Source organism: Alosa pseudoharengus, unplaced genomic scaffold, assembly GCF_046254945.1.
Source record: "Alosa pseudoharengus isolate Yale_2024_CS ecotype anadromous, Long Island Sound unplaced genomic scaffold, YU_APseudo_1.1 YU_APseudo_1.1_scf_12, whole genome shotgun sequence".
In the NCBI taxonomy this organism is placed as follows: domain Eukaryota; kingdom Metazoa; phylum Chordata; class Actinopteri; order Clupeiformes; family Clupeidae; genus Alosa; species Alosa pseudoharengus.
In genome coordinates this window covers 5,316,123-5,343,095 of record NW_027468587.1, presented here as the reverse complement: position 1 = coordinate 5,343,095, position 26,973 = coordinate 5,316,123, and the positions used below count along the sequence as shown (strand labels likewise).

Here is a 26,973-nt window from a genome sequence, read left to right as displayed (position 1 = left end):
GACACTGAAGACTAATAGAAGCATTAGTTTAATGTGAGGAGAGAGGGGATCTGAGGTTCAGCATTCTACAGCTCATCACAGCGCTGCTGCTTCTGCTGTTGTATCTCCTGGATCTTCTTGGGGGTCTGAGGCTCAGCCTTCTACAGCTCATCACAGCGCTGCTGCTTCTGCTGTTGTATCTCCTGGATCTTCTTGGGAAGAGTCTCCGTCATGAAGGTGAAGCGGTTGGCCCTCAGGTGGCTTCCCACCTGCTGCTTCAGCCCGATCCCCAAGTACTCTTCCCCAGCACCGTACATCGGCCAGTGGGTCAACCCAGGACCATTGGGGGATCTGAAAAAGGACAACACACGTACCAGAATAATTATACACATATCCATACAATCCAAAATTGTAATAAACATTTTTTTGTCAAATTCAGCAAATTACTCTTCATTACAGTTGCCAAGTAGGAGCAAACAAGGGTCATTTCATGTCATGACTCATTGTGTTCTAGTCACCACCTCTTCTTTACTGGCTAATGCTTAGGTACAGATTCTATTTTTTCTCAGCGGTGACACCTAGGGCAAGTTCAAAATGAAAAGGTTTTGCACCATTTTGCTATGTTTTCCTGATGGCACAACATGTGGGGGTAGTTATCTCTTTATTGTCTAGGAGATATGCTGTCTCAATCACACTGAGTAGACGAGACAGAGACACCTGAGTTCTCTCTCTGGTTTGCAGTGTATGTATTCTATTCCATAGAAAGTAACTAAGGTTTGTCTAAAAAATAATTAGATTAGTTGCTAGACAAAATGTAATAAAGGTCTTTACTGTTATACAAGGAATGTCCCCCTTAAACAGTACAGAAACATTACCCAGTTCGAGCAAAGTTTCCCCAGTATGACATAACTCTTCTACAAAGCTCATCTTCCTCTTCCGTGCCGGTGGCTGCAAGAAAACAGAAATAACTACAAAGATACCGAAGAATCTTTACATACATAACCTAACTTAATAAACACATATTCAAATGTGGTACTGTTAAACAATGCTAAAGTAATTTACATTCACAATGATAAAGTCTGCTGTAAGCAATGTAGGCTACTGTATGCATGAAAATAATGGGATTATCTAAGAGCCAGTCAAGCATAGGGCAACAGCACTACATAGCTGTAGCTGTAATAGAGTATTACCGTTAATCTTGACGTGGCTTTTCATGAAGCAGCTCCCAAAGACATACACAATGTCATCTCCATGGTCCACTTTAACGAAACTTGGACGTCTGTCATACACTGTGCTTGGACGGTGCTGCAACTCGTACATGTAAACTGGTGCACCAGAGTCTTTGGGGAAAAAATAAGAGATGAGTATGACATATATCTCTGTGTCTCTCACTGAGGCACAGATCCAGCTCCAAATACTTCATTTCTTAAGAAACTGTCCCTTTCAAAATAAAGCCCTCTAATATTGAAATGAAGATGCAGCACAGCCCTTCACTGTTATCTGCCTTGATCATCCAGATTCGGAGAATGAATACAGCTCTTGCAATCCTTCTGTTAACTTCTTTGGAAAAGAAAAAAGAAAACACAGTGTAGTAAGACATTTTGGCCTTAAAGGTGTTTCCATTTAAGTGCAGGCTATATTCAACCATTTACTCTTTTGGTATGGTCTGTGCAAAGCTGAAGAAAGAGACGCTGCTGTAAGCAGAAAGTGAAGGAGAGATTTATGTGTTAACAACTGTGGAATTCCCTGTTCAAGGTGTTTGCGCAGCCATGCTGAGTGTGTGAGTGTGCAGTCCTGCTGTGTGTGTGTGTGCCTCCATGGTGAGCGCATGGTTGCAGCCTTGCTGTATGTGTGTGCGAATGCCATGATGTCTGGATGTATGTGCGTGTGTCAATGCTGTGTATGTGTGTATCATGACTGAGTGTGTGTGTGTCTTCAAGGGAGGCTGGGTAGGCCTCTTCTCGACGGCTGGCGCCCTAAGACCTTATTTACTGTCTTGGGGTCAATCTTGACTGAATTCCATGGCCCTTGGTCGTTATGGGATACAGCCTTATAGATATGGTTGACTCTTTGGGTAACTATGTCGTAAACAAGTTTGCGTACCATTAATGGAGATGTCATGTCTTGTCTGAACTGTCAGTGAAGTATAAAAAGTGTTTCCCTGTTTGTAACATCAGACTGCGTCTGTTAGCAACACGACGTAGGTCTCCGGATTCGTGAATAAAGCTCTCTGAGATTTCTGACTTGACTCCTGGCTGACTGAAACTTCATTTCTGAAACAATCCCTAGACAATTTTAAGTTCCTACAACAGCCCATAGACATGCTGAGAGGTTAACACACATGGATGAGAGTCTCATGCCCGGTCTACACCGGCTCCTCGACTGAAGTGCTCCGTTTGCGTAGTGTGAAAGTAGTTTTAGAAGACTGGACAAATGCGCCGCTATCACGCCTGGTGTAGCCAGTTCTATTGGTTACAGTGGAAGCTAATTGTTGCAGCAGACGCGACGCTGCGGGCACAACACTTCAGTTACGTGCCAGGTGTAGCACCCCTGTCAGTGATTGTATAGGATCCCTGTAAGCTGCCCAGGTCAGTACTCCCTGGCCTATATATTCATTTATGTCTTACCTCTATGAAAATTTGATAGCTTGATGATAGGAATGATGAAGAGAATATCTCCACAGAGCTCTAAGAATCCATCTCTGTTTTTGATCCGATTCTCTCCACTACCCAAATACTCATTTACAATCAAGTCGATAATCCAGTCTTCTGTCTGTAAACACAAATTTGCATTGTTCACAAAGCATCTAAGGACATCAGGGTAGAGTCACGGTGTCATCAATAATAGATTAGGCAAGTTGGTATCAGTGCGCTCACATTTGGGAAGAAGTGGATGATGCCTTCTTTGGCTACCTCACGATCCATTCCCTCCACCCACCCAGGTGGAGCATTAAACTGAGAAAAAATATACAGTGTGCACAGTATATTCATTTTTAATTCATTAAATTCATTCAATTAATTTAATTCACTGATGAACACCCAGCCAACACCCCCCCCAACACACACACACACACAGACTACACAATCCCTGGCTTAAAATGCACATACAGTTAAATATCACAGTGAGTTTACTCACAAAAGGCACCATCCAACCACACTCATCATTGGTCACACCACTGATTAATGGGACTTTGCTGAACTCATGAGACTCAAAAAGGTCCTTCACATTTTTTGGCATGAAATTTCCATCTTTAGTCACTCCAAAGAGCCATCCCTTAATCTGTGAAATAGAGAATATAATAAAATATATTTTGTAAATATATATTTTTTTCTGAATATGAATATGTGAATGTTAGGTGTTCCGAGATTTAGGTGTTTATGGCTACACAATGTAAACCATAGTTCTGGTGTTGTTGTTGTTACTGCCTGCACTTTTTATATTGTTTTAGTCTATGTCATCAAATCTCTCCTAAATACATCATGTCTATGTATCTGTAGCTAAGGTATTTAGCACCTGTGGACAAGTTTAAATCAACAATCAAGCAATATATTGAGATCATCACTTGAAACGATGTGATTTTCAAAGTGCTTGAAAAATCTACTGGAGAAAAAAAATGAGATATGGATCTTCTGTCAGATACTAAAGCATCTCACCTCTGCAACCTTTAAGATGTCTTCTGTCGACATCTTCATCACACAGTCAGCAATCTGGTGTGGCTTGGTGCCAGTACATTTCACAGCATTGGCCACAATCTAACGGAACAGTGAAACACATCTAGGGGTATTATAACCACTCAACATTTCAGAATAGAAAACAGATGATATGATATAATGTGAGGTGGTGACCTTAGCTGTACGCATAGGCTCTAGGCTGACGAAGGTTTCTATTGTGGCGGCACCACTCCCTGTAATTGCATGGTGGAAAAGGCCATTGCTCAATGGTGAAAGGACCTATGGAATGACAATAACGCATCGAGGTAATAAATCATGAGTTCAGTTAAATAGTACAGCTGCAGCATTGGCATACAGATGAGAAGAAATACAATACAGTATAACAGTAAACAGTTGAGGAAAGCATCAGTTAAATGAATAGGTTAACCAGCTTGTATGAAATGCACATTGATAAACAGATACCATATTTGTTACCTCTGAAAATATTTTATTGAAGTTGGTTTACTAGCTTTAACTTTTTAAGGGTTGTTTTTTTGGACTTTACAAAACTGTATTTGACAGGACAGTGAAGAGTTCACAGGAAATGACGAGGAAAGAGCGAGACAGGAAGTGAGCTCTGAGGAAAATGACCTCAGGAAAGACTGTGCTTCAAATTGGGGTGTGCCACTGCTCCCCCCAAAGTCTATGTTTTTGTTGTATGAAGTCTGTCCTCTTTTTGAACATGGCTGGGAATGGTATTCCCTAGTATTAGGGTTAGCTCAGAACCCCACCTGCATTGAGACGCTCACTGCTCCTGCCGACTCTCCGAATATGGTGACAGAAGAGGGGTCCCCTCCAAAGCTCTGGATGTTCTCCTGGACCCACCGCAGTGCAGCCACCTGGTCCAGGAAACCCATGTTTCCAGGGGCGTTATCATCGCCAGTGCTTACAGGAGACAGAAGTGGAAAGCATAAAGAGTCTGGACACATACCAACTCCCCAAGACTGCATACTATACACAGCTGACTATCACCAACATGCCTTTCTATTTATATTGTAGCATAGTTGGGTCTGACCCTCTGATTGGTCAGTGTGGTGAGAGCAATTCGGTCCACATTTCTATAAACTTCATATTGATAATATTTATATTCACAATGAACACAATGTAAATAGTGAGTATGTCTTGTAAATCGCGATAAATAGCAATAGTAAGAGTGTCAGGGATGATGAAACTTTCAAAAGCACAAACCACAATCTAACCTGAAAAAGCCCATCAATCCCAGCCTATACTGAATCAGCACCACCACCACGTTCTGATAGGCTGCCAGGACAGATCCATCATAGAAGGAGGCGGAGCCCATGATTAACGCTCCCCCATGGATCCACACCATGACCTGCATGACAGCAGCACATGACCTCAGACAAACTGAAAATCTGACTCATTTGCAATAGTGCAAAAACAAATCTTCTCTATGTATTTAATAAGTAAATTACACAGTCCAAACCACATGTAGCACATTTAAGCCAAACCTCCACAGATTTATTATTCAGATGCGTAATACAGTACATCTCTTCTATGATTACTGTTTCTGCTTAGGATTGTGTTCCTCAGTTAAATTAAACTACTGTATAACTTTCCAGTAGGCCTGAAAGTAACAGTGGAGTGGTCTGTCAGTATACAGTGGAGTGGTCTGTCAGTAGTGGTCTGTACGTAACAGTCAAGTAAGTGGTTGAACTCACCGGTAACTTGGCATCTTCAGCAGGTTTGGCAGGAGTGTAAACATTCAGATAGAGACAGTCCTCAGAAACTTCAGGAAGCTCCATAACCATGTTAAGCATTGCTGCAAAGTCTATAGATATCTGTCGATTCTGTAGACACCTAAAAACAAACAGGCTCATTACCTCAAACAGGCTGCACTCTCTCAGGCTGTTATGATGATAATAATATTGTACATAACTTTAGTTGCAACTTCTCTGTTAGCACATGACTGTACTATCATAAGCATTATAATTAGAGGTTTGCACGGACGTCACGTTTTGGCCGGTAACCATGGTAACCCAGCACGCGCGGCCATATTGGCGGTACTCGGTGAATGAAGTACAATGGAGTATTATGCACTTTGGATATCTTACGTGATTGTAGCCGTGTCTAAACAGAAAAGCTCATCAAAATGCGTCTAAGATGCAAAGGCATATAGGGAAGGACTTGGACCACAAGAAAAGGCGCGATGTTTCGAGAAATTACAGTTTATTGGCAGCCCAGATCCATATGAGTTGGGTGAGGGAGACAAAGTACCAAGTTCAACCACAAGCGCCCCCCTTCTTCTGATAACTTCTGGCATTATTCTCCTTTCTCCCTGGTTTTTTAATAACTTTTGGAAGTCGATACCTACACCAGATGTTTTTCTTAGTCTGACCTATTGGTACAACCTAAAACACGGCAATAATTAACCATTTTCCTTGACGATGTTAGGGATTTACTTCAGTGCCTAATGCTTTCTAATGAGGCGAGTATCTCCAATATGGCAACGTCCAGATCTGATGACACGCCGTGCAAACCGCTAATGCACATACAGGTTAAATACTGTATATGTCACACACCCTTATGGCAAGCCCACTTAGAGCATGTGCACTGATAGTAACACAAGTCTTTAAAGGTGCAATCAGGGATTTCGTAGGAAGTCACATTTGTTTGTGTTTATGTTTATATTTAAATTTATTAGCAGACGCTTTTGTGCAAAAACAAATTACATTATGCTTTAACCAAGGACCAAACTAAACACACCAGAGAGGCAACTCATCCCTTTCCTTCAGTATTCCCAGAGAAATTCCACGCAGGGTTTCATTTTTGTTTGGGGGACAGGTTGCCCCCACTTGGTTTGTGTCACAGCCCCTGTAGGGTGCCAGCTGCCATAGATATATATATATATATATATATATATCTAATAAAGGCTAGATGTCTCGTCCGCGCTGCTGGCCAATGGAGGTCTACGTCCGCACCTCGCGGCCATCCAGCCACAGTCAGCTCGCTAGCTCAACATTGTGTCAATGGTGCACTGTAATGCCAGGTAGTGACCTAAAGGTGTCATTGTTATAGCGCGGGAGGAGAAGAGATATACCTTACATCAGGTACCACAGAACCCACCAGATAGCTTGCCTGTGACAAGATGGCAGCCGGTGATGCCGTTAGAGACTCCGCCATAAGACATCTAGCCTTTATTATGTATATCTATGCCTGCTGCCACTACTCGGTCTATAGTGTTCCACCAGGCCACTAGGGGTCCCTGAGTTGCGTTGTGCTGCGTGTGTATGTCTTGCAGGGCTGCTTGCAGCAGTACTCAGCCGGATGGGTTACACCTAGGCCCGGTGTAACCTACCTTTAAGAACTCCACCTGTTGCAGCATTTCTTTCTCTCTTTTTGAGCTGGCTTGGAGCTTGGGCGCTTCCTGTGTACTCGTTCTGTCTTGCTGTTCACAGTTAGAGCCAAACTGTGACATTTGTTTCAAGTTTTCGGAGCCTGGGCTGCCTACAGAGAGTTTTTTACAGTGTACTCACGGAAAGGGCAGCTAGCGGTCGTGATGAGATGATTGCTGAATGTGACAAAAAATGGTATGGACTTGAAATTGCATTAAATCCCTGACTGCACCTTTAACTCTGGTCTCATGGATGTTATACCCTTTGAGCATACATGCTGATACCCTTACACAACATGATATCATATCTGTTATCTTGCTATACCATGACCAAAGTGGACTTTCTCACTTTGGGCCGAGACTACAAACAACATGGGCAAGACTTTGACCCTCCCAAACAAGTGTTGGCTGTTACTGTTAGCAGTTGACTCCTTCTCATAATGGTTACCCATTGAGCATACAGTACATCAGTGTTTCCCATACATTGACTTATTTGTGGCGGCCCACCACAATATCAACATTGACCACCACATAATGATTTTCCAGGTTGTACTAAATTGTGCTTAAATCTGGTTAGTATCATAACCACGCTGCGGTAATTTGTTAAAAACTTTTGCATTCAAGTTAATTCTGCAAACTACCACCACAAATAGAATTTTGTGGGAAACACTGCTGATACCCTTACACAACATGATATCATATCTGTTATTGCTATCACATGACTCTACTATGCATAAGAGTCAGTTATGGCTGGGTGATCTCATTAATCTGCTTATTAGACATTTACACTCTCCTAGGTTCACAACGGACACTGCAGTGGACTGCAATGAACCAAGACTTTGACCCTACCAAACAAGTGTTGGCTACTGTTTGCAGTTGGGTCCTACTCATAATTTAGTTTGCTTTATGCCACACTCCGAGTGAACCAGAGTGCTAAAGGTAACAATTACAGTTAAGTCAAATCAAGTTAAAGGTGCTCTAAGCGATGTCATACATTTTTTAGGCTAAAACATTTTTTGTCACTTACAGCAAACATCACCTCACCATCCGCTAGCTGCCTGTGTTCTGAATACACTGTAAAAATGTGATTTCTGTGGACAACCCAGGCTCCAAAAACAGCTACAAAACAACTTGGGCAAACCTTGCCCATAAAAACACAACAAACTGTTCCAGCAAATCACCGACGAGATGTGCGTTTAGGAGAGTTTCAATTGCACGGGAGGGAGGGGGAGAAAGTAGCGAGCTACCTTTCTGTTTTGTTTGAATGTCAACAGAAGTGACATTACCCAGCATAGCTTAGAGCGCCTTTAAGTTTATTTATATAGCGCATTTCATACACAGAGGTCATTCAATGTGCTTTACATAAACAAAGGCAAACAGTAATAGCAAATAATCATAGAAGGGCAATAGTCAAAGAATTGTTTAAAAAGTAAAAATCATAATAAAAAAGAAAACATAAAATACACAAGGTAAAATCATTATTATTATCATTATAATATATTATAATTATAATCATTATTTTTCAGATGTATAATTCCTCTATGATGGATTGTGCTCCTCAGTTGAATTGAACTACAATAACTTTCCAGTAGGCAAATTAGGGAGCATTTCAGAAGGAACTTTTTGCGCCTAATAATGATTAAGAGTATGACCTGATTAACTTACATAAATGGTTGCTTGGTGGCATCCCTGACTCCCTCCCATCCCTGCACAGGTTGGGGTGGGGCCAACCTGAGGGGTCCCACAGGTGGCTTAGCAAAGGGCACGCCCAGGTAGGAGTGCACCACTGTCGTCTTTCCCCTCACTCGCAAGTACTCGCCTCTGAGGGCTCCCAGCTTGGTGTGGATCAGTGGTCCTGTAGTTGTCCAGACCACGAGATAGAGGTGTTAACTCATATGGGCATACAGTAAATCCATTATTCTAAAGCACACACAAGTTAATTCACTATTGAATGCTGTGACAATAGATCTATTGCTGATGCTGAGGTTTCCTTCACTTCCTTTTCTTCTATAGCCAACAAGTCACCTGCAGATCGCTCTAAAAACATCCTCCATTGTAATAGATATTTAATTGTAGACCAGAGGTGTCTTCATAACTTAGGGTGGTGTTGGTGATTGCTATTGAAATGTTAAAACCGAATTGTCCACTGAAATCAGAACTTAAACAGCCTCTGAGTTCTTAATGGTGGGTAATGCTAAAAATTGTAACCTAAATTATTAATTGCACAATTTTCTTTTAAATAGATTAGATTCCCCATGCAAACTTTGAAATGAACAAACTGAACAAAAGTGTGTGTATTGCATATTGATATTGAAGTTTTGAAGAATCAGACGACAATACCGTTGCTTAAAGGCTTGTAGGCCTACATAATATTGATAATTTAAATGTAAAAATCACATAGGCCTATTATTTAGGAGGATTACGGAAAAAAGGGGTGAGGGTCTGTTTGTTTCAAATGAGCAGCCTTCCATATGATTTCGGGTCCTTCAGGTAGCCATCATTCCAAAAAAGATTGGAGACCCCTGTTCCATAGTCTACATAAAATGTATGGGTTTTATGCATAATAGAACCATATAGGTCCCATATAGGAGGATAATGATTCTGCATTGATTTGGAATCAGTAGGGAAGCGCGGGGCACAAAGTAACACTTTTTGGTTATGGCTAAATAATTCTAAAATAATTTGAGTTTCACTAGTTATACTTTTTCACAAGCAACATACATATCTCTGTTACACATATGCACTGGAAGTTTGTTTGTAGGAGCAACTGTTCTTTTACAATTCCACCGAGAGTGGCGATAGGTGAAATGTTACAACCTGCCCCATATGCGGGGTTAGTTGTAACACTCATCCCAAAGGCTGTTTTTAATTAAATTAATTCAATAAATGTATCTGAATGTGTATGATAGAATAGGATCTGACTATTTACGATACATAAGTCATGAACTAACAACAGACGTGTGTCGAAAATTGACTTTATTTTCTATACGGAGAAATAACATGAGAAATATGCGCCAATAGAAGCAAAGAGTCTAACCAAGGTCAATCCTGCCAAGAAAAGCCCTCAAACCTGAAAACACATGAGGCAAAATGCAAAACATCACAAAAACTAACTAAACTAACACTAATATGCGCATATTTTTGTATTGCAACATCATTGTACTGCATGAGTGGCTTAGTTGTAACAGCCATGGAGGTATTATATATAACTGGAGAGAGTGACTAAGTCCCGCCCTCCATACAAATGAATGGTGGAGGCTAGGCTAGTAAATCCGGCCAATTCATAGTCAACGCCATCTTGAACACTGGGGTTCGGATTCAGCGCCAGTCGGCTCTGACCATGCGCCAAGTTACAAAGCTGGAAATGACACATGGACCAACGTTGATTTTTATTGGATATTCTGTAAAAAGAGAGTCGTCCTCCAGTAAGAGGGTGGCGATAATGCACATAAAGTCCTTGCCTCATAAGTAAGGGATAATGTATAGAACGCCGGTCATTATGGAGAAAATAAGTCCCGACAGGGCGAACCGGACCCCGACGCGCCAGCGGAGGGGTCTTGTTTCGCCCTGAAGGGGCTTATTTTCCCATAATGACCGGCGTTCTATACATTATCCCGCTTATTATACGGCTACTTGCCAAAACGAAAAAATAAACTCCATGATATGTCTCTTTACACTTATTTGTTACCGTTTCGTCGTGGCTTTTGCTGAGAAACAAATAGTTCGCAAAACACGCTGAACTTGAATCAAACATTCTTTAGAACACAGCTGATCAACCGTCTGCTTTCACTTTTGAATGAAGTTCCAAGCGCAAACTCCGTTGCCATTGACAGCGGTCATTCTTGTTTTCAGAGGTCCTTTCCCAAGAAATAATGACCGCTAGAACTTTCGGAAATCCCATTCAAGTCAATGGAGCGTTCTCCTTGCATTGTGAAGAGCCGTATAATAACAAGTAGAAAAAGTTGCTCGGGAACGCGCATGGAGTCCGAGTGGAGTCGCCCTGAAGCGCAACTTAATTTCATTGGATAACACAGCGGCTCTAACTAAGAGCGGTCGGCCAGCTGTCCTGCTGCAAATATGCATTCGAACATGACGTGAAATATCCATAGTCGAACTATAAATAAACTATTCGTTAGTAGTATTAGTGCCAAGTGTAGTGCATTTTTACAGTCTATAATTAGTTTGTTTTTTATTTTATTGTTTGCCATCTCATAGCGGGTGCTCTAAACGTATTCTAGCGTTGGCCCATGACCAAATCAAGTCAATAATAGCCAGTAGCCACAATAATGACTAGAGCCAGAGCCCTCAATAGCCACCCTGTTTTGAAAATAATATTGAAGATATTCAATATTATTGAAGATAGTATTGAAGATAACGCACAGAACGGTCAGCCTGAGTGGACAATTACGTCCCCAACTCATCTAAAATGTGGTGTCTTTACTTTGAGTTGTACACCGCAGATGGTAAAGTAACGGTTAAAGAGAATGTTGTCTGCGGACTGCAAAAAACAGTTTACTTACGCATCCACGACATCCAATCTTCGCGCTCACCTGTGGAGTTACCATCCAAATGAGGCAGCGGTGTCAGAGGCACAGTCCAACATCGTATTGCATTTCCGTAAATCCTAAATTATGTCCATGGTCTGCTATTTACTTAGGCTGCAAAGCACAGGTATTTATTTGAGGTAGGCTTATTCGAGGCAGACCTTTATTTCTTACATTGTACGTTATTGTGAGACATGCGTTTTGTTTGGAGCGGCATACCAGGCTATCAAATGCAGACGATTTTCGGTTTTGGTATGGGACTTAATTTACTTTTTGTTATATAGTTAAATGTTGAGGCTGATGGGCATTTAAATCTAGAGGGTATTTGATGATCACTGTAAAGTTTCGTGTAGTTGAAAAAGTGTTGGAATTTCCAGCTGTTTATTGCGAGACAAGGCCTTTTTCATTCATTGAACGTGCGCTGTGCTCTAATGGAAACCTTATTTCATAGCGAAGTAGCCTAAATTGAGTTTTTTTTTTAAATTATGCATGGTTTACTTTTTATTAAATTCGTAGGCTGGAATGCCTCGCGGCAATAATTGTGTTTAAATGTAGTAGCCTAGTGCTTCAGCCTCTGACAAGCTCCAAAGGGGGCGGCTATAGGTTGAGAGCAACGTGTTGGAGACCCATGGTGTAACGAGACAAGGTCTTTATGCCGCTGTTGTGTAATTTATTGCCTTTAATCATGTTTAGGCTACGTTTGTTCGGGACAAACAACAACGAAACAAGATCAATACAATTTTCTTTTAGTAGCCCCGCGCTCACCTAGGTCACACATCACATCTTCATACTTCATTTGTTCTCAAAAGGCAACGTTTCAATGTCAACAGATGACACCTGCCTTAGCCAGGCAGGGTGCACCCATGGGTGGCAATCAGCACAGACATGCAAGTCACTAGGCCCAAATATCTCATTACATTGAAAGCTATTTTTGCAGAAACAACATTATACAAAATATGTGGAATAGCAATACATAAAAACAGTTTCCCGTACAGTGTGCAGACCTTCTCCTTCTCTCATACTGTATATACACTTCCATCCATTCTTTTTCTCTTTTAGGCTTAAATGAATGTGGCATGTTAGTCAGAGAAAGCAACACAATCTTGATGTGGGGCCGTAATAAGCAGTTGCATTTTCAAAACAGATGCGATCAGAATTTCCTACCGTTTATTTTTTTTCTCCAACTTCCAGGCCACACTTACCATCATGAGCGGTCGATGAACTTGTATATACAACACTTGCAGAGAAAAGTAGTAGTAAGACGCTTATCATCATGGTAACTAGCCTCCCAAGCGTCAATGCACTGCAGTCGACTACGGTCGTACTGTAACTGTGCTCGCCTAGGAAGTTGAAACATGAATAGTGCTCCGCCCTTTACTCTTCAACCTACATAACAGTGCATTCAACTGTTGGAAAACTTCGACGTGCAGTCATAGTGAATAAGGTTAAAACACCAATCGAAATCCCTTCAGTCCGATATGCGTCCGTTAGATTGCGGATTGGTCAAGTTCTCAAGCCAATTTGCGCACCACCTTTTTATTTACAACCACTGTCACTAACTGTAGCCTAGCCTATAACCTAAAAAAGCTTGTTGTATTCTACAAGCCTACGAACAGTTGCACTATTAGCTACATCAAAAGTTTTCAACCTGTTTACTTTCATTAATTTGTTTAGTCTTTTATTAATAGACTGAATCACTGAAATCTATAATAACTACACTAGAACAGTTACACTTTCATGTGACAGGCCTATCAAAATTGTCATTACAATATAAAAGCAAACCTGTAGGCCTAAAAGCGGTTCATGTATGATATTTTATGTGCTAGTATACCTCTCATAGGGAGCATAAGATATACAAAAATATGTTAATATATTGATTTATCATTAATCCAGTGGTTATGATTAGAAGTCCACAACTTGTTGTCAATATGTTTCAAGAAACTGTTTATCAACTATACAGCTGTTTAATTCTCAATAACATCACAAAATATTTTTTGTATATGATAGGTCTATTGTCTGAATATACAGAATGTAACTCCTTTAAAAACATATATATTCATTAAATCATTCATCAGACACTGAAGACTAATAGAAGCATTAGTTTAATGTGAGGAGAGAGGGGATCTGAGGTTCAGCATTCTACAGCTCATCACAGCGCTGCTGCTTCTGCTGTTGTATCTCCTGGATCTTCTTGGGGGTCTGAGGCTCAGCCTTCTACAGCTCATCACAGCGCTGCTGCTTCTGCTGTTGTATCTCCTGGATCTTCTTGGGAAGAGTCTCCGTCATGAAGGTGAAGCGGTTGGCCCTCAGGTGGCTTCCCACCTGCTGCTTCAGCCCGATCCCCAAGTACTCTTCCCCAGCACCGTACATCGGCCAGTGGGTCAACCCAGGACCATTGGGGGATCTGAAAAAGGACAACACACGTACCAGAATAATTATACACATATCCATACAATCCAAAATTGTAATAAACATTTTTTTGTCAAATTCAGCAAATTACTCTTCATTACAGTTGCCAAGTAGGAGCAAACAAGGGTCATTTCATGTCATGACTCATTGTGTTCTAGTCACCACCTCTTCTTTACTGGCTAATGCTTAGGTACAGATTCTATTTTTTCTCAGCGGTGACACCTAGGGCAAGTTCAAAATGAAAAGGTTTTGCACCATTTTGCTATGTTTTCCTGATGGCACAACATGTGGGGGTAGTTATCTCTTTATTGTCTAGGAGATATGCTGTCTCAATCACACTGAGTAGACGAGACAGAGACACCTGAGTTCTCTCTCTGGTTTGCAGTGTATGTATTCTATTCCATAGAAAGTAACTAAGGTTTGTCTAAAAAATAATTAGATTAGTTGCTAGACAAAATGTAATAAAGGTCTTTACTGTTATACAAGGAATGTCCCCCTTAAACAGTACAGAAACATTACCCAGTTCGAGCAAAGTTTCCCCAGTATGACATAACTCTTCTACAAAGCTCATCTTCCTCTTCCGTGCCGGTGGCTGCAAGAAAACAGAAATAACTACAAAGATACCGAAGAATCTTTACATACATAACCTAACTTAATAAACACATATTCAAATGTGGTACTGTTAAACAATGCTAAAGTAATTTACATTCACAATGATAAAGTCTGCTGTAAGCAATGTAGGCTACTGTATGCATGAAAATAATGTGATTATCTAAGAGCCAGTCAAGCATAGGGCAACAGCACTACATAGCTGTAGCTGTAATAGAGTATTACCGTTAATCTTGACGTGGCTTTTCATGAAGCAGCTCCCAAAGACATACACAATGTCATCTCCATGGTCCACTTTAACGAAACTTGGACGTCTGTCATACACTGTGCTTGGACGGTGCTGCAACTCGTACATGTAAACTGGTGCACCAGAGTCTTTGGGGAAAAAATAAGAGATGAGTATGACATATATCTCTGTGTCTCTCACTGAGGCACAGATCCAGCTCCAAATACTTCATTTCTTAAGAAACTGTCCCTTTCAAAATAAAGCCCTCTAATATTGAAATGAAGATGCAGCACAGCCCTTCACTGTTATCTGCCTTGATCATCCAGATTCGGAGAATGAATACAGCTCTTGCAATCCTTCTGTTAACTTCTTTGGAAAAGAAAAAAGAAAACACAGTGTAGTAAGACATTTTGGCCTTAAAGGTGTTTCCATTTAAGTGCAGGCTATATTCAACCATTTACTCTTTTGGTATGGTCTGTGCAAAGCTGAAGAAAGAGACGCTGCTGTAAGCAGAAAGTGAAGGAGAGATTTATGTGTTAACAACTGTGGAATTCCCTGTTCAAGGTGTTTGCGCAGCCATGCTGAGTGTGTGAGTGTGCAGTCCTGCTGTGTGTGTGTGTGCCTCCATGGTGAGCGCATGGTTGCAGCCTTGCTGTATGTGTGTGCGAATGCCATGATGTCTGGATGTATGTGCGTGTGTCAATGCTGTGTATGTGTGTATCATGACTGAGTGTGTGTGTGTCTTCAAGGGAGGCTGGGTAGGCCTCTTCTCGACGGCTGGCGCCCTAAGACCTTATTTACTGTCTTGGGGTCAATCTTGACTGAATTCCATGGCCCTTGGTCGTTATGGGATACAGCCTTATAGATATGGTTGACTCTTTGGGTAACTATGTCGTAAACAAGTTTGCGTACCATTAATGGAGATGTCATGTCTTGTCTGAACTGTCAGTGAAGTATAAAAAGTGTTTCCCTGTTTGTAACATCAGACTGCGTCTGTTAGCAACACGACGTAGGTCTCCGGATTCGTGAATAAAGCTCTCTGAGATTTCTGACTTGACTCCTGGCTGACTGAAACTTCATTTCTGAAACAATCCCTAGACAATTTTAAGTTCCTACAACAGCCCATAGACATGCTGAGAGGTTAACACACATGGATGAGAGTCTCATGCCCGGTCTACACCGGCTCCTCGACTGAAGTGCTCCGTTTGCGTAGTGTGAAAGTAGTTTTAGAAGACTGGACAAATGCGCCGCTATCACGCCTGGTGTAGCCAGTTCTATTGGTTACAGTGGAAGCTAATTGTTGCAGCAGACGCGACGCTGCGGGCACAACACTTCAGTTACGTGCCAGGTGTAGCACCCCTGTCAGTGATTGTATAGGATCCCTGTAAGCTGCCCAGGTCAGTACTCCCTGGCCTATATATTCATTTATGTCTTACCTCTATGAAAATTTGATAGCTTGATGATAGGAATGATGAAGAGAATATCTCCACAGAGCTCTAAGAATCCATCTCTGTTTTTGATCCGATTCTCTCCACTACCCAAATACTCATTTACAATCAAGTCGATAATCCAGTCTTCTGTCTGTAAACACAAATTTGCATTGTTCACAAAGCATCTAAGGACATCAGGGTAGAGTCACGGTGTCATCAATAATAGATTAGGCAAGTTGGTATCAGTGCGCTCACATTTGGGAAGAAGTGGATGATGCCTTCTTTGGCTACCTCACGATCCATTCCCTCCACCCACCCAGGTGGAGCATTAAACTGAGAAAAAATATACAGTGTGCACAGTATATTCATTTTTAATTCATTAAATTCATTCAATTAATTTAATTCACTGATGAACACCCAGCCAACACCCCCCCCAACACACACACACACACAGACTACACAATCCCTGGCTTAAAATGCACATACAGTTAAATATCACAGTGAGTTTACTCACAAAAGGCACCATCCAACCACACTCATCATTGGTCACACCACTGATTAATGGGACTTTGCTGAACTCATGAGACTCAAAAAGGTCCTTCACATTTTTTGGCATGAAATTTCCATCTTTAGTCACTCCAAAGAGCCATCCCTTAATCTGTGAAATAGAGAATATAATAAAATATATTTTGTAAATATATATTTTTTTCTGAATATGAATATGTGAATGTTAGGTGTTCCGAGATTTAGGTGTTTATGGCTACACAATGTAAACCATAGTTCTGGTGTTGTTGTTGTTACTGCCTGCACTTTTTATATTGTTTTAGTCTATGTCATCAAATCTCTCCTAAATACATCATGTCTATGTATCTGTAGCTAAGGTATTTAGCACCTGTGGACAAGTTTAAATCAACAATCAAGCAATATATTGAGATCATCACTTGAAACGATGTGATTTTCAAAGTGCTTGAAAAATCTACTGGAGAAAAAAAATGAGATATGGATCTTCTGTCAGATACTAAAGCATCTCACCTCTGCAACCTTTAAGATGTCTTCTGTCGACATCTTCATCACACAGTCAGCAATCTGGTGTGGCTTGGTGCCAGTACATTTCACAGCATTGGCCACAATCTAACGGAACAGTGAAACACATCTAGGGGTATTATAACCACTCAACATTTCAGAATAGAAAACAGATGATATGATATAATGTGAGGTGGTGACCTTAGCTGTACGCATAGGCTCTAGGCTGACGAAGGTTTCTATTGTGGCGGCACCACTCCCTGTAATTGCATGGTGGAAAAGGCCATTGCTCAATGGTGAAAGGACCTATGGAATGACAATAACGCATCGAGGTAATAAATCATGAGTTCAGTTAAATAGTACAGCTGCAGCATTGGCATACAGATGAGAAGAAATACAATACAGTATAACAGTAAACAGTTGAGGAAAGCATCAGTTAAATGAATAGGTTAACCAGCTTGTATGAAATGCACATTGATAAACAGATACCATATTTGTTACCTCTGAAAATATTTTATTGAAGTTGGTTTACTAGCTTTAACTTTTTAAGGGTTGTTTTTTTGGACTTTACAAAACTGTATTTGACAGGACAGTGAAGAGTTCACAGGAAATGACGAGGAAAGAGCGAGACAGGAAGTGAGCTCTGAGGAAAATGACCTCAGGAAAGACTGTGCTTCAAATTGGGGTGTGCCACTGCTCCCCCCAAAGTCTATGTTTTTGTTGTATGAAGTCTGTCCTCTTTTTGAACATGGCTGGGAATGGTATTCCCTAGTATTAGGGTTAGCTCAGAACCCCACCTGCATTGAGACGCTCACTGCTCCTGCCGACTCTCCGAATATGGTGACAGAAGAGGGGTCCCCTCCAAAGCTCTGGATGTTCTCCTGGACCCACCGCAGTGCAGCCACCTGGTCCAGGAAACCCATGTTTCCAGGGGCGTTATCATCGCCAGTGCTTACAGGAGACAGAAGTGGAAAGCATAAAGAGTCTGGACACATACCAACTCCCCAAGACTGCATACTATACACAGCTGACTATCACCAACATGCCTTTCTATTTATATTGTAGCATAGTTGGGTCTGACCCTCTGATTGGTCAGTGTGGTGAGAGCAATTCGGTCCACATTTCTATAAACTTCATATTGATAATATTTATATTCACAATGAACACAATGTAAATAGTGAGTATGTCTTGTAAATCGCGATAAATAGCAATAGTAAGAGTGTCAGGGATGATGAAACTTTCAAAAGCACAAACCACAATCTAACCTGAAAAAGCCCATCAATCCCAGCCTATACTGAATCAGCACCACCACCACGTTCTGATAGGCTGCCAGGACAGATCCATCATAGAAGGAGGCGGAGCCCATGATTAACGCTCCCCCATGGATCCACACCATGACCTGCATGACAGCAGCACATGACCTCAGACAAACTGAAAATCTGACTCATTTGCAATAGTGCAAAAACAAATCTTCTCTATGTATTTAATAAGTAAATTACACAGTCCAAACCACATGTAGCACATTTAAGCCAAACCTCCACAGATTTATTATTCAGATGCGTAATACAGTACATCTCTTCTATGATTACTGTTTCTGCTTAGGATTGTGTTCCTCAGTTAAATTAAACTACTGTATAACTTTCCAGTAGGCCTGAAAGTAACAGTGGAGTGGTCTGTCAGTATACAGTGGAGTGGTCTGTCAGTAGTGGTCTGTACGTAACAGTCAAGTAAGTGGTTGAACTCACCGGTAACTTGGCATCTTCAGCAGGTTTGGCAGGAGTGTAAACATTCAGATAGAGACAGTCCTCAGAAACTTCAGGAAGCTCCATAACCATGTTAAGCATTGCTGCAAAGTCTATAGATATCTGTCGATTCTGTAGACACCTAAAAACAAACAGGCTCATTACCTCAAACAGGCTGCACTCTCTCAGGCTGTTATGATGATAATAATATTGTACATAACTTTAGTTGCAACTTCTCTGTTAGCACATGACTGTACTATCATAAGCATTATAATTAGAGGTTTGCACGGACGTCACGTTTTGGCCGGTAACCATGGTAACCCAGCACGCGCGGCCATATTGGCGGTACTCGGTGAATGAAGTACAATGGAGTATTATGCACTTTGGATATCTTACGTGATTGTAGCCGTGTCTAAACAGAAAAGCTCATCAAAATGCGTCTAAGATGCAAAGGCATATAGGGAAGGACTTGGACCACAAGAAAAGGCGCGATGTTTCGAGAAATTACAGTTTATTGGCAGCCCAGATCCATATGAGTTGGGTGAGGGAGACAAAGTACCAAGTTCAACCACAAGCGCCCCCCTTCTTCTGATAACTTCTGGCATTATTCTCCTTTCTCCCTGGTTTTTTAATAACTTTTGGAAGTCGATACCTACACCAGATGTTTTTCTTAGTCTGACCTATTGGTACAACCTAAAACACGGCAATAATTAACCATTTTCCTTGACGATGTTAGGGATTTACTTCAGTGCCTAATGCTTTCTAATGAGGCGAGTATCTCCAATATGGCAACGTCCAGATCTGATGACACGCCGTGCAAACCGCTAATGCACATACAGGTTAAATACTGTATATGTCACACACCCTTATGGCAAGCCCACTTAGAGCATGTGCACTGATAGTAACACAAGTCTTTAAAGGTGCAATCAGGGATTTCGTAGGAAGTCACATTTGTTTGTGTTTATGTTTATATTTAAATTTATTAGCAGACGCTTTTGTGCAAAAACAAATTACATTATGCTTTAACCAAGGACCAAACTAAACACACCAGAGAGGCAACTCATCCCTTTCCTTCAGTATTCCCAGAGAAATTCCACGCAGGGTTTCATTTTTGTTTGGGGGACAGGTTGCCCCCACTTGGTTTGTGTCACAGCCCCTGTAGGGTGCCAGCTGCCATAGATATATATATATATATATATATATATCTAATAAAGGCTAGATGTCTCGTCCGCGCTGCTGGCCAATGGAGGTCTACGTCCGCACCTCGCGGCCATCCAGCCACAGTCAGCTCGCTAGCTCAACATTGTGTCAATGGTGCACTGTAATGCCAGGTAGTGACCTAAAGGTGTCATTGTTATAGCGCGGGAGGAGAAGAGATATACCTTACATCAGGTACCACAGAACCCACCAGATAGCTTGCCTGTGACAAGATGGCAGCCGGTGATGCCGTTAGAGACTCCGCCATAAGACATCTAGCCTTTATTATGTATATCTATGCCTGCTGCCACTACTCGGTCTATAGTGTTCCACCAGGCCACTAGGGGTCCCTGAGTTGCGTTGTGCTGCGTGTGTATGTCTTGCAGGGCTGCTTGCAGCAGTACTCAGCCGGATGGGTTACACCTAGGCCCGGTGTAACCTACCTTTAAGAACTCCACCTGTTGCAGCATTTCTTTCTCTCTTTTTGAGCTGGCTTGGAGCTTGGGCGCTTCCTGTGTACTCGTTCTGTCTTGCTGTTCACAGTTAGAGCCAAACTGTGACATTTGTTTCAAGTTTTCGGAGCCTGGGCTGCCTACAGAGAGTTTTTTACAGTGTACTCACGGAAAGGGCAGCTAGCGGTCGTGATGAGATGATTGCTGAATGTGACAAAAAATTTTATGGACTTGAAATTGCATTAAATCCCTGACTGCACCTTTAACTCTGGTCTCATGGATGTTATACCCTTTGAGCATACATGCTGATACCCTTACACAACATGATATCATATCTGTTATCTTGCTATACCATGACCAAAGTGGACTTTCTCACTTTGGGCCGAGACTACAAACAACATGGGCAAGACTTTGACCCTCCCAAACAAGTGTTGGCTGTTACTGTTAGCAGTTGACTCCTTCTCATAATGGTTACCCATTGAGCATACAGTACATCAGTGTTTCCCATACATTGACTTATTTGTGGCGGCCCACCACAATATCAACATTGACCACCACATAATGATTTTCCAGGTTGTACTAAATTGTGCTTAAATCTGGTTAGTATCATAACCACGCTGCGGTAATTTGTTAAAAACTTTTGCATTCAAGTTAATTCTGCAAACTACCACCACAAATAGAATTTTGTGGGAAACACTGCTGATACCCTTACACAACATGATATCATATCTGTTATTGCTATCACATGACTCTACTATGCATACGAGTCAGTTATGGCTGGGTGATCTCATTAATCTGCTTATTAGACGTTTACACTCTCCTAGGTTCACAACGGACACTGCAGTGGACTGCAATGAACCAAGACTTTGACCCTACCAAACAAGTGTTGGCTACTGTTTGCAGTTGGGTCCTACTCATAATTTAGTTTGCTTTATGCCACACTCCGAGTGAACCAGAGTGCTAAAGGTAACAATTACAGTTAAGTCAAATCAAGTTAAAGGTGCTCTAAGCGATGTCATACATTTTTTAGGCTAAAACATTTTTTGTCACTTACAGCAAACATCACCTCACCATCCGCTAGCTGCCTGTGTTCTGAATACACTGTAAAAATGTGATTTCTGTGGACAACCCAGGCTCCAAAAACAGCTACAAAACAACTTGGGCAAACCTTGCCCATAAAAACACAACAAACTGTTCCAGCAAATCACCGACGAGATGTGCGTTTAGGAGAGTTTCAATTGCACGGGAGGGAGGGGGAGAAAGTAGCGAGCTACCTTTCTGTTTTGTTTGAATGTCAACAGAAGTGACATTACCCAGCATAGCTTAGAGCGCCTTTAAGTTTATTTATATAGCGCATTTCATACACAGAGGTCATTCAATGTGCTTTACATAAACAAAGGCAAACAGTAATAGCAAATAATCATAGAAGGGCAATAGTCAAAGAATTGTTTAAAAAGTAAAAATCATAATAAAAAAGAAAACATAAAATACACAAGGTAAAATCATTATTATTATCATTATAATATATTATAATTATAATCATTATTTTTCAGATGTATAATTCCTCTATGATGGATTGTGCTCCTCAGTTGAATTGAACTACAATAACTTTCCAGTAGGCAAATTAGGGAGCATTTCAGAAGGAACTTTTTGCGCCTAATAATGATTAAGAGTATGACCTGATTAACTTACATAAATGGTTGCTTGGTGGCATCCCTGACTCCCTCCCATCCCTGCACAGGTTGGGGTGGGGCCAACCTGAGGGGTCCCACAGGTGGCTTAGCAAAGGGCACGCCCAGGTAGGAGTGCACCACTGTCGTCTTTCCCCTCACTCGCAAGTACTCGCCTCTGAGGGCTCCCAGCTTGGTGTGGATCAGTGGTCCTGTAGTTGTCCAGACCACGAGATAGAGGTGTTAACTCATATGGGCATACAGTAAATCCATTATTCTAAAGCACACACAAGTTAATTCACTATTGAATGCTGTGACAATAGATCTATTGCTGATGCTGAGGTTTCCTTCACTTCCTTTTCTTCTATAGCCAACAAGTCACCTGCAGATCGCTCTAAAAACATCCTCCATTGTAATAGATATTTAATTGTAGACCAGAGGTGTCTTCATAACTTAGGGTGGTGTTGGTGATTGCTATTGAAATGTTAAAACCGAATTGTCCACTGAAATCAGAACTTAAACAGCCTCTGAGTTCTTAATGGTGGGTAATGCTAAAAATTGTAACCTAAATTATTAATTGCACAATTTTCTTTTAAATAGATTAGATTCCCCATGCAAACTTTGAAATGAACAAACTGAACAAAAGTGTGTGTATTGCATATTGATATTGAAGTTTTGAAGAATCAGACGACAATACCGTTGCTTAAAGGCTTGTAGGCCTACATAATATTGATAATTTAAATGTAAAAATCACATAGGCCTATTATTTAGGAGGATTACGGAAAAAAGGGGTGAGGGTCTGTTTGTTTCAAATGAGCAGCCTTCCATATGATTTCGGGTCCTTCAGGTAGCCATCATTCCAAAAAAGATTGGAGACCCCTGTTCCATAGTCTACATAAAATGTATGGGTTTTATGCATAATAGAACCATATAGGTCCCATATAGGAGGATAATGATTCTGCATTGATTTGGAATCAGTAGGGAAGCGCGGGGCACAAAGTAACACTTTTTGGTTATGGCTAAATAATTCTAAAATCATTTGAGTTTCACTAGTTATACTTTTTCACAAGCAACATACATATCTCTGTTACACATATGCACTGGAAGTTTGTTTGTAGGAGCAACTGTTCTTTTACAATTCCACCGAGAGTGGCGATAGGTGAAATGTTACAACCTGCCCCATATGCGGGGTTAGTTGTAACACTCATCCCAAAGGCTTTTTTTAATTAAATTAATTCAATAAATGTATCTGAATGTGTATGATAGAATAGGATCTGACTATTTACGATACATAAGTCATGAACTAACAACAGACGTGTGTCGAAAATTGACTTTATTTTCTATACGGAGAAATAACATGAGAAATATGCGCCAATAGAAGCAAAGAGTCTAACCAAGGTCAATCCTGCCAAGAAAAGCCCTCAAACCTGAAAACACATGAGGCAAAATGCAAAACATCACAAAAACTAACTAAACTAACACTAATACGCGCATATTTTTGTATTGCAACATCATTGTACTGCATGAGTGGCTTAGTTGTAACAGCCATGGAGGTATTATATATAACTGGAGAGAGTGACTAAGTCCCGCCCTCCATACAAATGAATGGTGGAGGCTAGGCTAGTAAATCCGGCCAATTCATAGTCAACGCCATCTTGAACACTGGGGTTCGGATTCAGCGCCAGTCGGCTCTGACCATGCGCCAAGTTACAAAGCTGGAAATGACACATGGACCAACGTTGATTTTTATTGGATATTCTGTAAAAAGAGAGTCGTCCTCCAGTAAGAGGGTGGCGATAATGCACATAAAGTCCTTGCCTCATAACAAGAAGAAGAAAAAGTTGCTCGGGAACGCGCATGGAGTCCGAGTGGAGTCGCCCTGAAGCGCAACTTAATTTCATTGGATAACACAGCGGCTCTAACTAAGAGCGGTCTGCCAGCTGTCCTGCTGCAAATATGCATTCGAACATGACGTGAAATATCCATAGTCGAACTATAAATAAACTATTCGTTAGTAGTATTAGTGCCAAGTGTAGTGCATTTTTACAGTCTATAATTAGTTTGTTTTTTATTTTATTGTTTGCCATCTTATAGCGGGTGCTCTAAACGTATTCTAGCGTTGGCCCATGACCAAATCAAGTCAATAATAGCCAGTAGCCACAATAATGACTAGAGCCAGAGCCCTCAATAGCCACCCTGTTTTGAAAATAATATTGAAGATATTCAATATTATTGAAGATAGTATTGAAGATAACGCACAGAACGGTCAGCCTGAGTGGACAATTACGTCCCCAACTCATCTAAAATGTGGTGTCTTTACTTTGAGTTGTACACCGCAGATGGTAAAGTAACGGTTAAAGAGAATGTTGTCTGCGGACTGCAAAAAACAGTTTACTTACGCATCCACGACATCCAATCTTCGCGCTCACCTGTGGAGTTACCATCCAAATGAGGCAGCGGTGTCAGAGGCACAGTCCAACATCGTATTGCATTTCCGTAAATCCTAAATTATGTCCATGGTCTGCTATTTACTTAGGCTGCAAAGCACAGGTATTTATTTGAGGTAGGCTTATTCGAGGCAGACCTTTATTTCTTACATTGTACGTTATTGTGAGACATGCGTTTTGTTTGGAGCGGCATACCAGGCTATCAAATGCAGACGATTTTCGGTTTTGGTATGGGACTTAATTTACTTTTTGTTATATAGCTAAATGTTGAGGCTGATGGGCATTTAAATCTAGAGGGTATTTGATGATCACTGTAAAGTTTCGTGTAGTTGAAAAAGTGTTGGAATTTCCAGCTGTTTATTGCGAGACAAGGCCTTTTTCATTCATTGAACGTGCGCTGTGCTCTAATGGAAACCTTATTTCATAGCGAAGTAGCCTAAATTGAGTTTTTTTTTAATTATGCATGGTTTACTTTTTATTAAATTCGTAGGCTGGAATGCCTCGCGGCAATAATTGTGTTTAAATGTAGTAGCCTAGTGCTTCAGCCTCTGGCAAGCTCCAAAGGGGGCGGCTATAGGTTGAGAGCAACGTGTTGGAGACCCATGGTGTAACGAGACAAGGTCTTTATGCCGCTGTTGTGTAATTTATTGTCTTTAATCATGTTTAGGCTACGTTTGTTCGGGACAAACAACAACGAAACAAGATCAATACAATTTTCTTTTAGTAGCCCCGCGCTCACCTAGGTCACACATCACATCTTCATACTTCATTTGTTCTCAAAAGGCAACGTTTCAATGTCAACAGATGATACTTAAAAACAGTTTCCCGTACAGTGTGCAGACCTTCTCCTTCTCTCATACTGTATATACACTTCCATCCATTCTTTTTCTCTTTTAGGCTTAAATGAATGTGGCATGTTAGTCAGAGAAAGCAACACAATCTTGTTGTGGGGCCGTAATAAGCAGTTGCATTTTCAAAACAGATGCGATCAGAATTTCCTACCGTTTATTTTTTTTCTCCAACTTCCAGGCCACACTTACCATCATGAGCGGTCGATGAACTTGTATATACAACACTTGCAGAGAAAAGTAGTAGTAAGACGCTTTTCATCATGGTAACTAGCCTCCCAAGCGTCAATGCACTGCAGTCGACTACGGTCGTACTGTAAGTGTGCTCGCCTAGGAAGTGGAAACATGAATAGTGATCCGCCCTTTACTCTTTAACCTACATAACAGTGCATTCAACTGTTGGAAAAATTCGACGTGCAGTCATAGTGAATAAGGTTAAAACACCAATCGAAATCCCTTCAGTCCGATATGCGTCCGTTGGATTGCGGATTGGTCAAGTTCTCAAGCCAATTTGCGCACCACCTTTTTATTTACAACCACTGTCACTAACTGTAGCCTAGCCTATAACCTAAAAAAGCTTGTTGTATTCTACAAGCCTACGAATAACAGTTGCACTATTAGCTACATCAAAAGTTTTCAACCTGTTTACTTTCATTCATTTGTTTAGTCTTTTATTAATAGACTGAATCACTGAAATCTATAATAACTACACTAGAACAGTTACACTTTCATGTGACAGGCCTATCAAAATTGTCATTACAATATAAAAGCAAACCTGTAGGCCTAAAAGCGGTTCATGTATGATATTTTATGTGCTAGTATACCTCTCATAGGGAGCATAAGATATACAAAAATATGTTAATATATTGATTTATCATTAATCCAGTGGTTATGATTAGAAGTCCACAACTTGTTGTCAATATGTTTCAAGAAACTGTTTATCAACTATACAGCTGTTTAATTCTCAATAACATCACAAAATATTTTTGTATATGTAAGGCAGTGTATTTGTAGCGCCACTAGGTGTCACTGCAGGACCATGTATTATTTATATTTTCGTTAGTTTAACTCTAATTGTTCCTTTTGATACACCATAGGGTTGATGCGTGTTTAGCCTAGAACGCCATCTTTTCTTTAGGTAAGTCACGTTATTTTCATGAGTTTATAAAATAGAAATTATCTTGGGTAATACTACGTAGAAAGTTCGTTTTGTTGAGCTATTGTTTATACCTAGTTATTGAAGACTTAAATGCTGAGTCATTTTGAGAAAAAGCACTTTTTATTTTCGTTATAAGATCGAGTGTAATGTGGCCACTAATACAGTGCTAAGCTATG

General features: G+C 40.9%; 2 protein-coding genes across 4 annotated transcripts; both read right to left on the bottom strand.

Moving 5' to 3' along the window:
* Positions 1-12: 12 nt before the first annotated feature.
* LOC143118756 (cocaine esterase-like) lies at positions 13-12,944 on the bottom strand. Of its 2 annotated transcripts, XM_076279847.1 has the most exons (13): positions 12,788-12,944; positions 8,707-8,896; positions 5,369-5,507; positions 4,889-5,022; positions 4,421-4,574; positions 3,825-3,929; positions 3,633-3,731; positions 3,115-3,258; positions 2,856-2,933; positions 2,607-2,751; positions 1,170-1,319; positions 855-927; positions 13-330 (listed from the first exon to the last, which is right to left on the bottom strand). In XM_076279847.1, exons 1-13 carry the CDS (start codon positions 12,858-12,860, stop codon positions 141-143), a joined length of 1,674 nt encoding a protein of 557 aa, XP_076135962.1. In that variant the 5' UTR covers positions 12,861-12,944; the 3' UTR covers positions 13-140. The 2 variants fall into 2 exon arrangements, with proteins under 2 accessions (XP_076135962.1, XP_076135963.1); XM_076279848.1 differs by lacking the exons at positions 13-330; positions 855-927; positions 1,170-1,319 and adding an exon at positions 1,329-1,539.
* Positions 12,945-13,671: 727 nt separating this feature from the next.
* Positions 13,672-25,936, bottom strand: LOC143118755 (cocaine esterase-like). Of its 2 annotated transcripts, XM_076279845.1 has the most exons (13): positions 25,831-25,936; positions 22,366-22,555; positions 19,028-19,166; positions 18,548-18,681; positions 18,080-18,233; positions 17,484-17,588; positions 17,292-17,390; positions 16,774-16,917; positions 16,515-16,592; positions 16,266-16,410; positions 14,829-14,978; positions 14,514-14,586; positions 13,672-13,989 (listed from the first exon to the last, which is right to left on the bottom strand). In XM_076279845.1, exons 1-13 carry the CDS (start codon positions 25,901-25,903, stop codon positions 13,800-13,802), a joined length of 1,674 nt encoding a protein of 557 aa, XP_076135960.1. In that variant the 5' UTR covers positions 25,904-25,936; the 3' UTR covers positions 13,672-13,799. The 2 variants fall into 2 exon arrangements, with proteins under 2 accessions (XP_076135960.1, XP_076135961.1); XM_076279846.1 differs by lacking the exons at positions 13,672-13,989; positions 14,514-14,586; positions 14,829-14,978 and adding an exon at positions 14,988-15,198.
* Positions 25,937-26,973: the final 1,037 nt, after the last annotated feature.

Bases quoted from the DNA above. Each gene is read 5' to 3' on its own strand.
- LOC143118756 (XM_076279847.1), bottom strand. From the start codon at position 12,860: ATGATGATAAGCGTCTTACTACTACTTTTCTCTGCAAGTGTTGTATAT. The intron at 3,930-4,420 runs GTGGGGTTCTGA...GTCATTCCATAG, and splicing joins CAGTGAGCGTCTCAATGCAG to GTCCTTTCACCATTGAGCAA. The intron at 2,752-2,855 runs GTGAGCGCACTG...TTGTGTTTACAG, and splicing joins TCATCCACTTCTTCCCAAAT to ACAGAAGACTGGATTATCGA.
- LOC143118755 (XM_076279845.1), bottom strand. From the start codon at position 25,903: ATGATGAAAAGCGTCTTACTACTACTTTTCTCTGCAAGTGTTGTATAT. The intron at 22,556-25,830 runs GTAAGTGTGGCC...GGACAACTACAG, and splicing joins TTCATCGACCGCTCATGATG to GACCACTGATCCACACCAAG. The intron at 19,167-22,365 runs GTAAGTTAATCA...GTTTGTTTTTAG, and splicing joins GCCACCAAGCAACCATTTAT to GTGTCTACAGAATCGACAGA.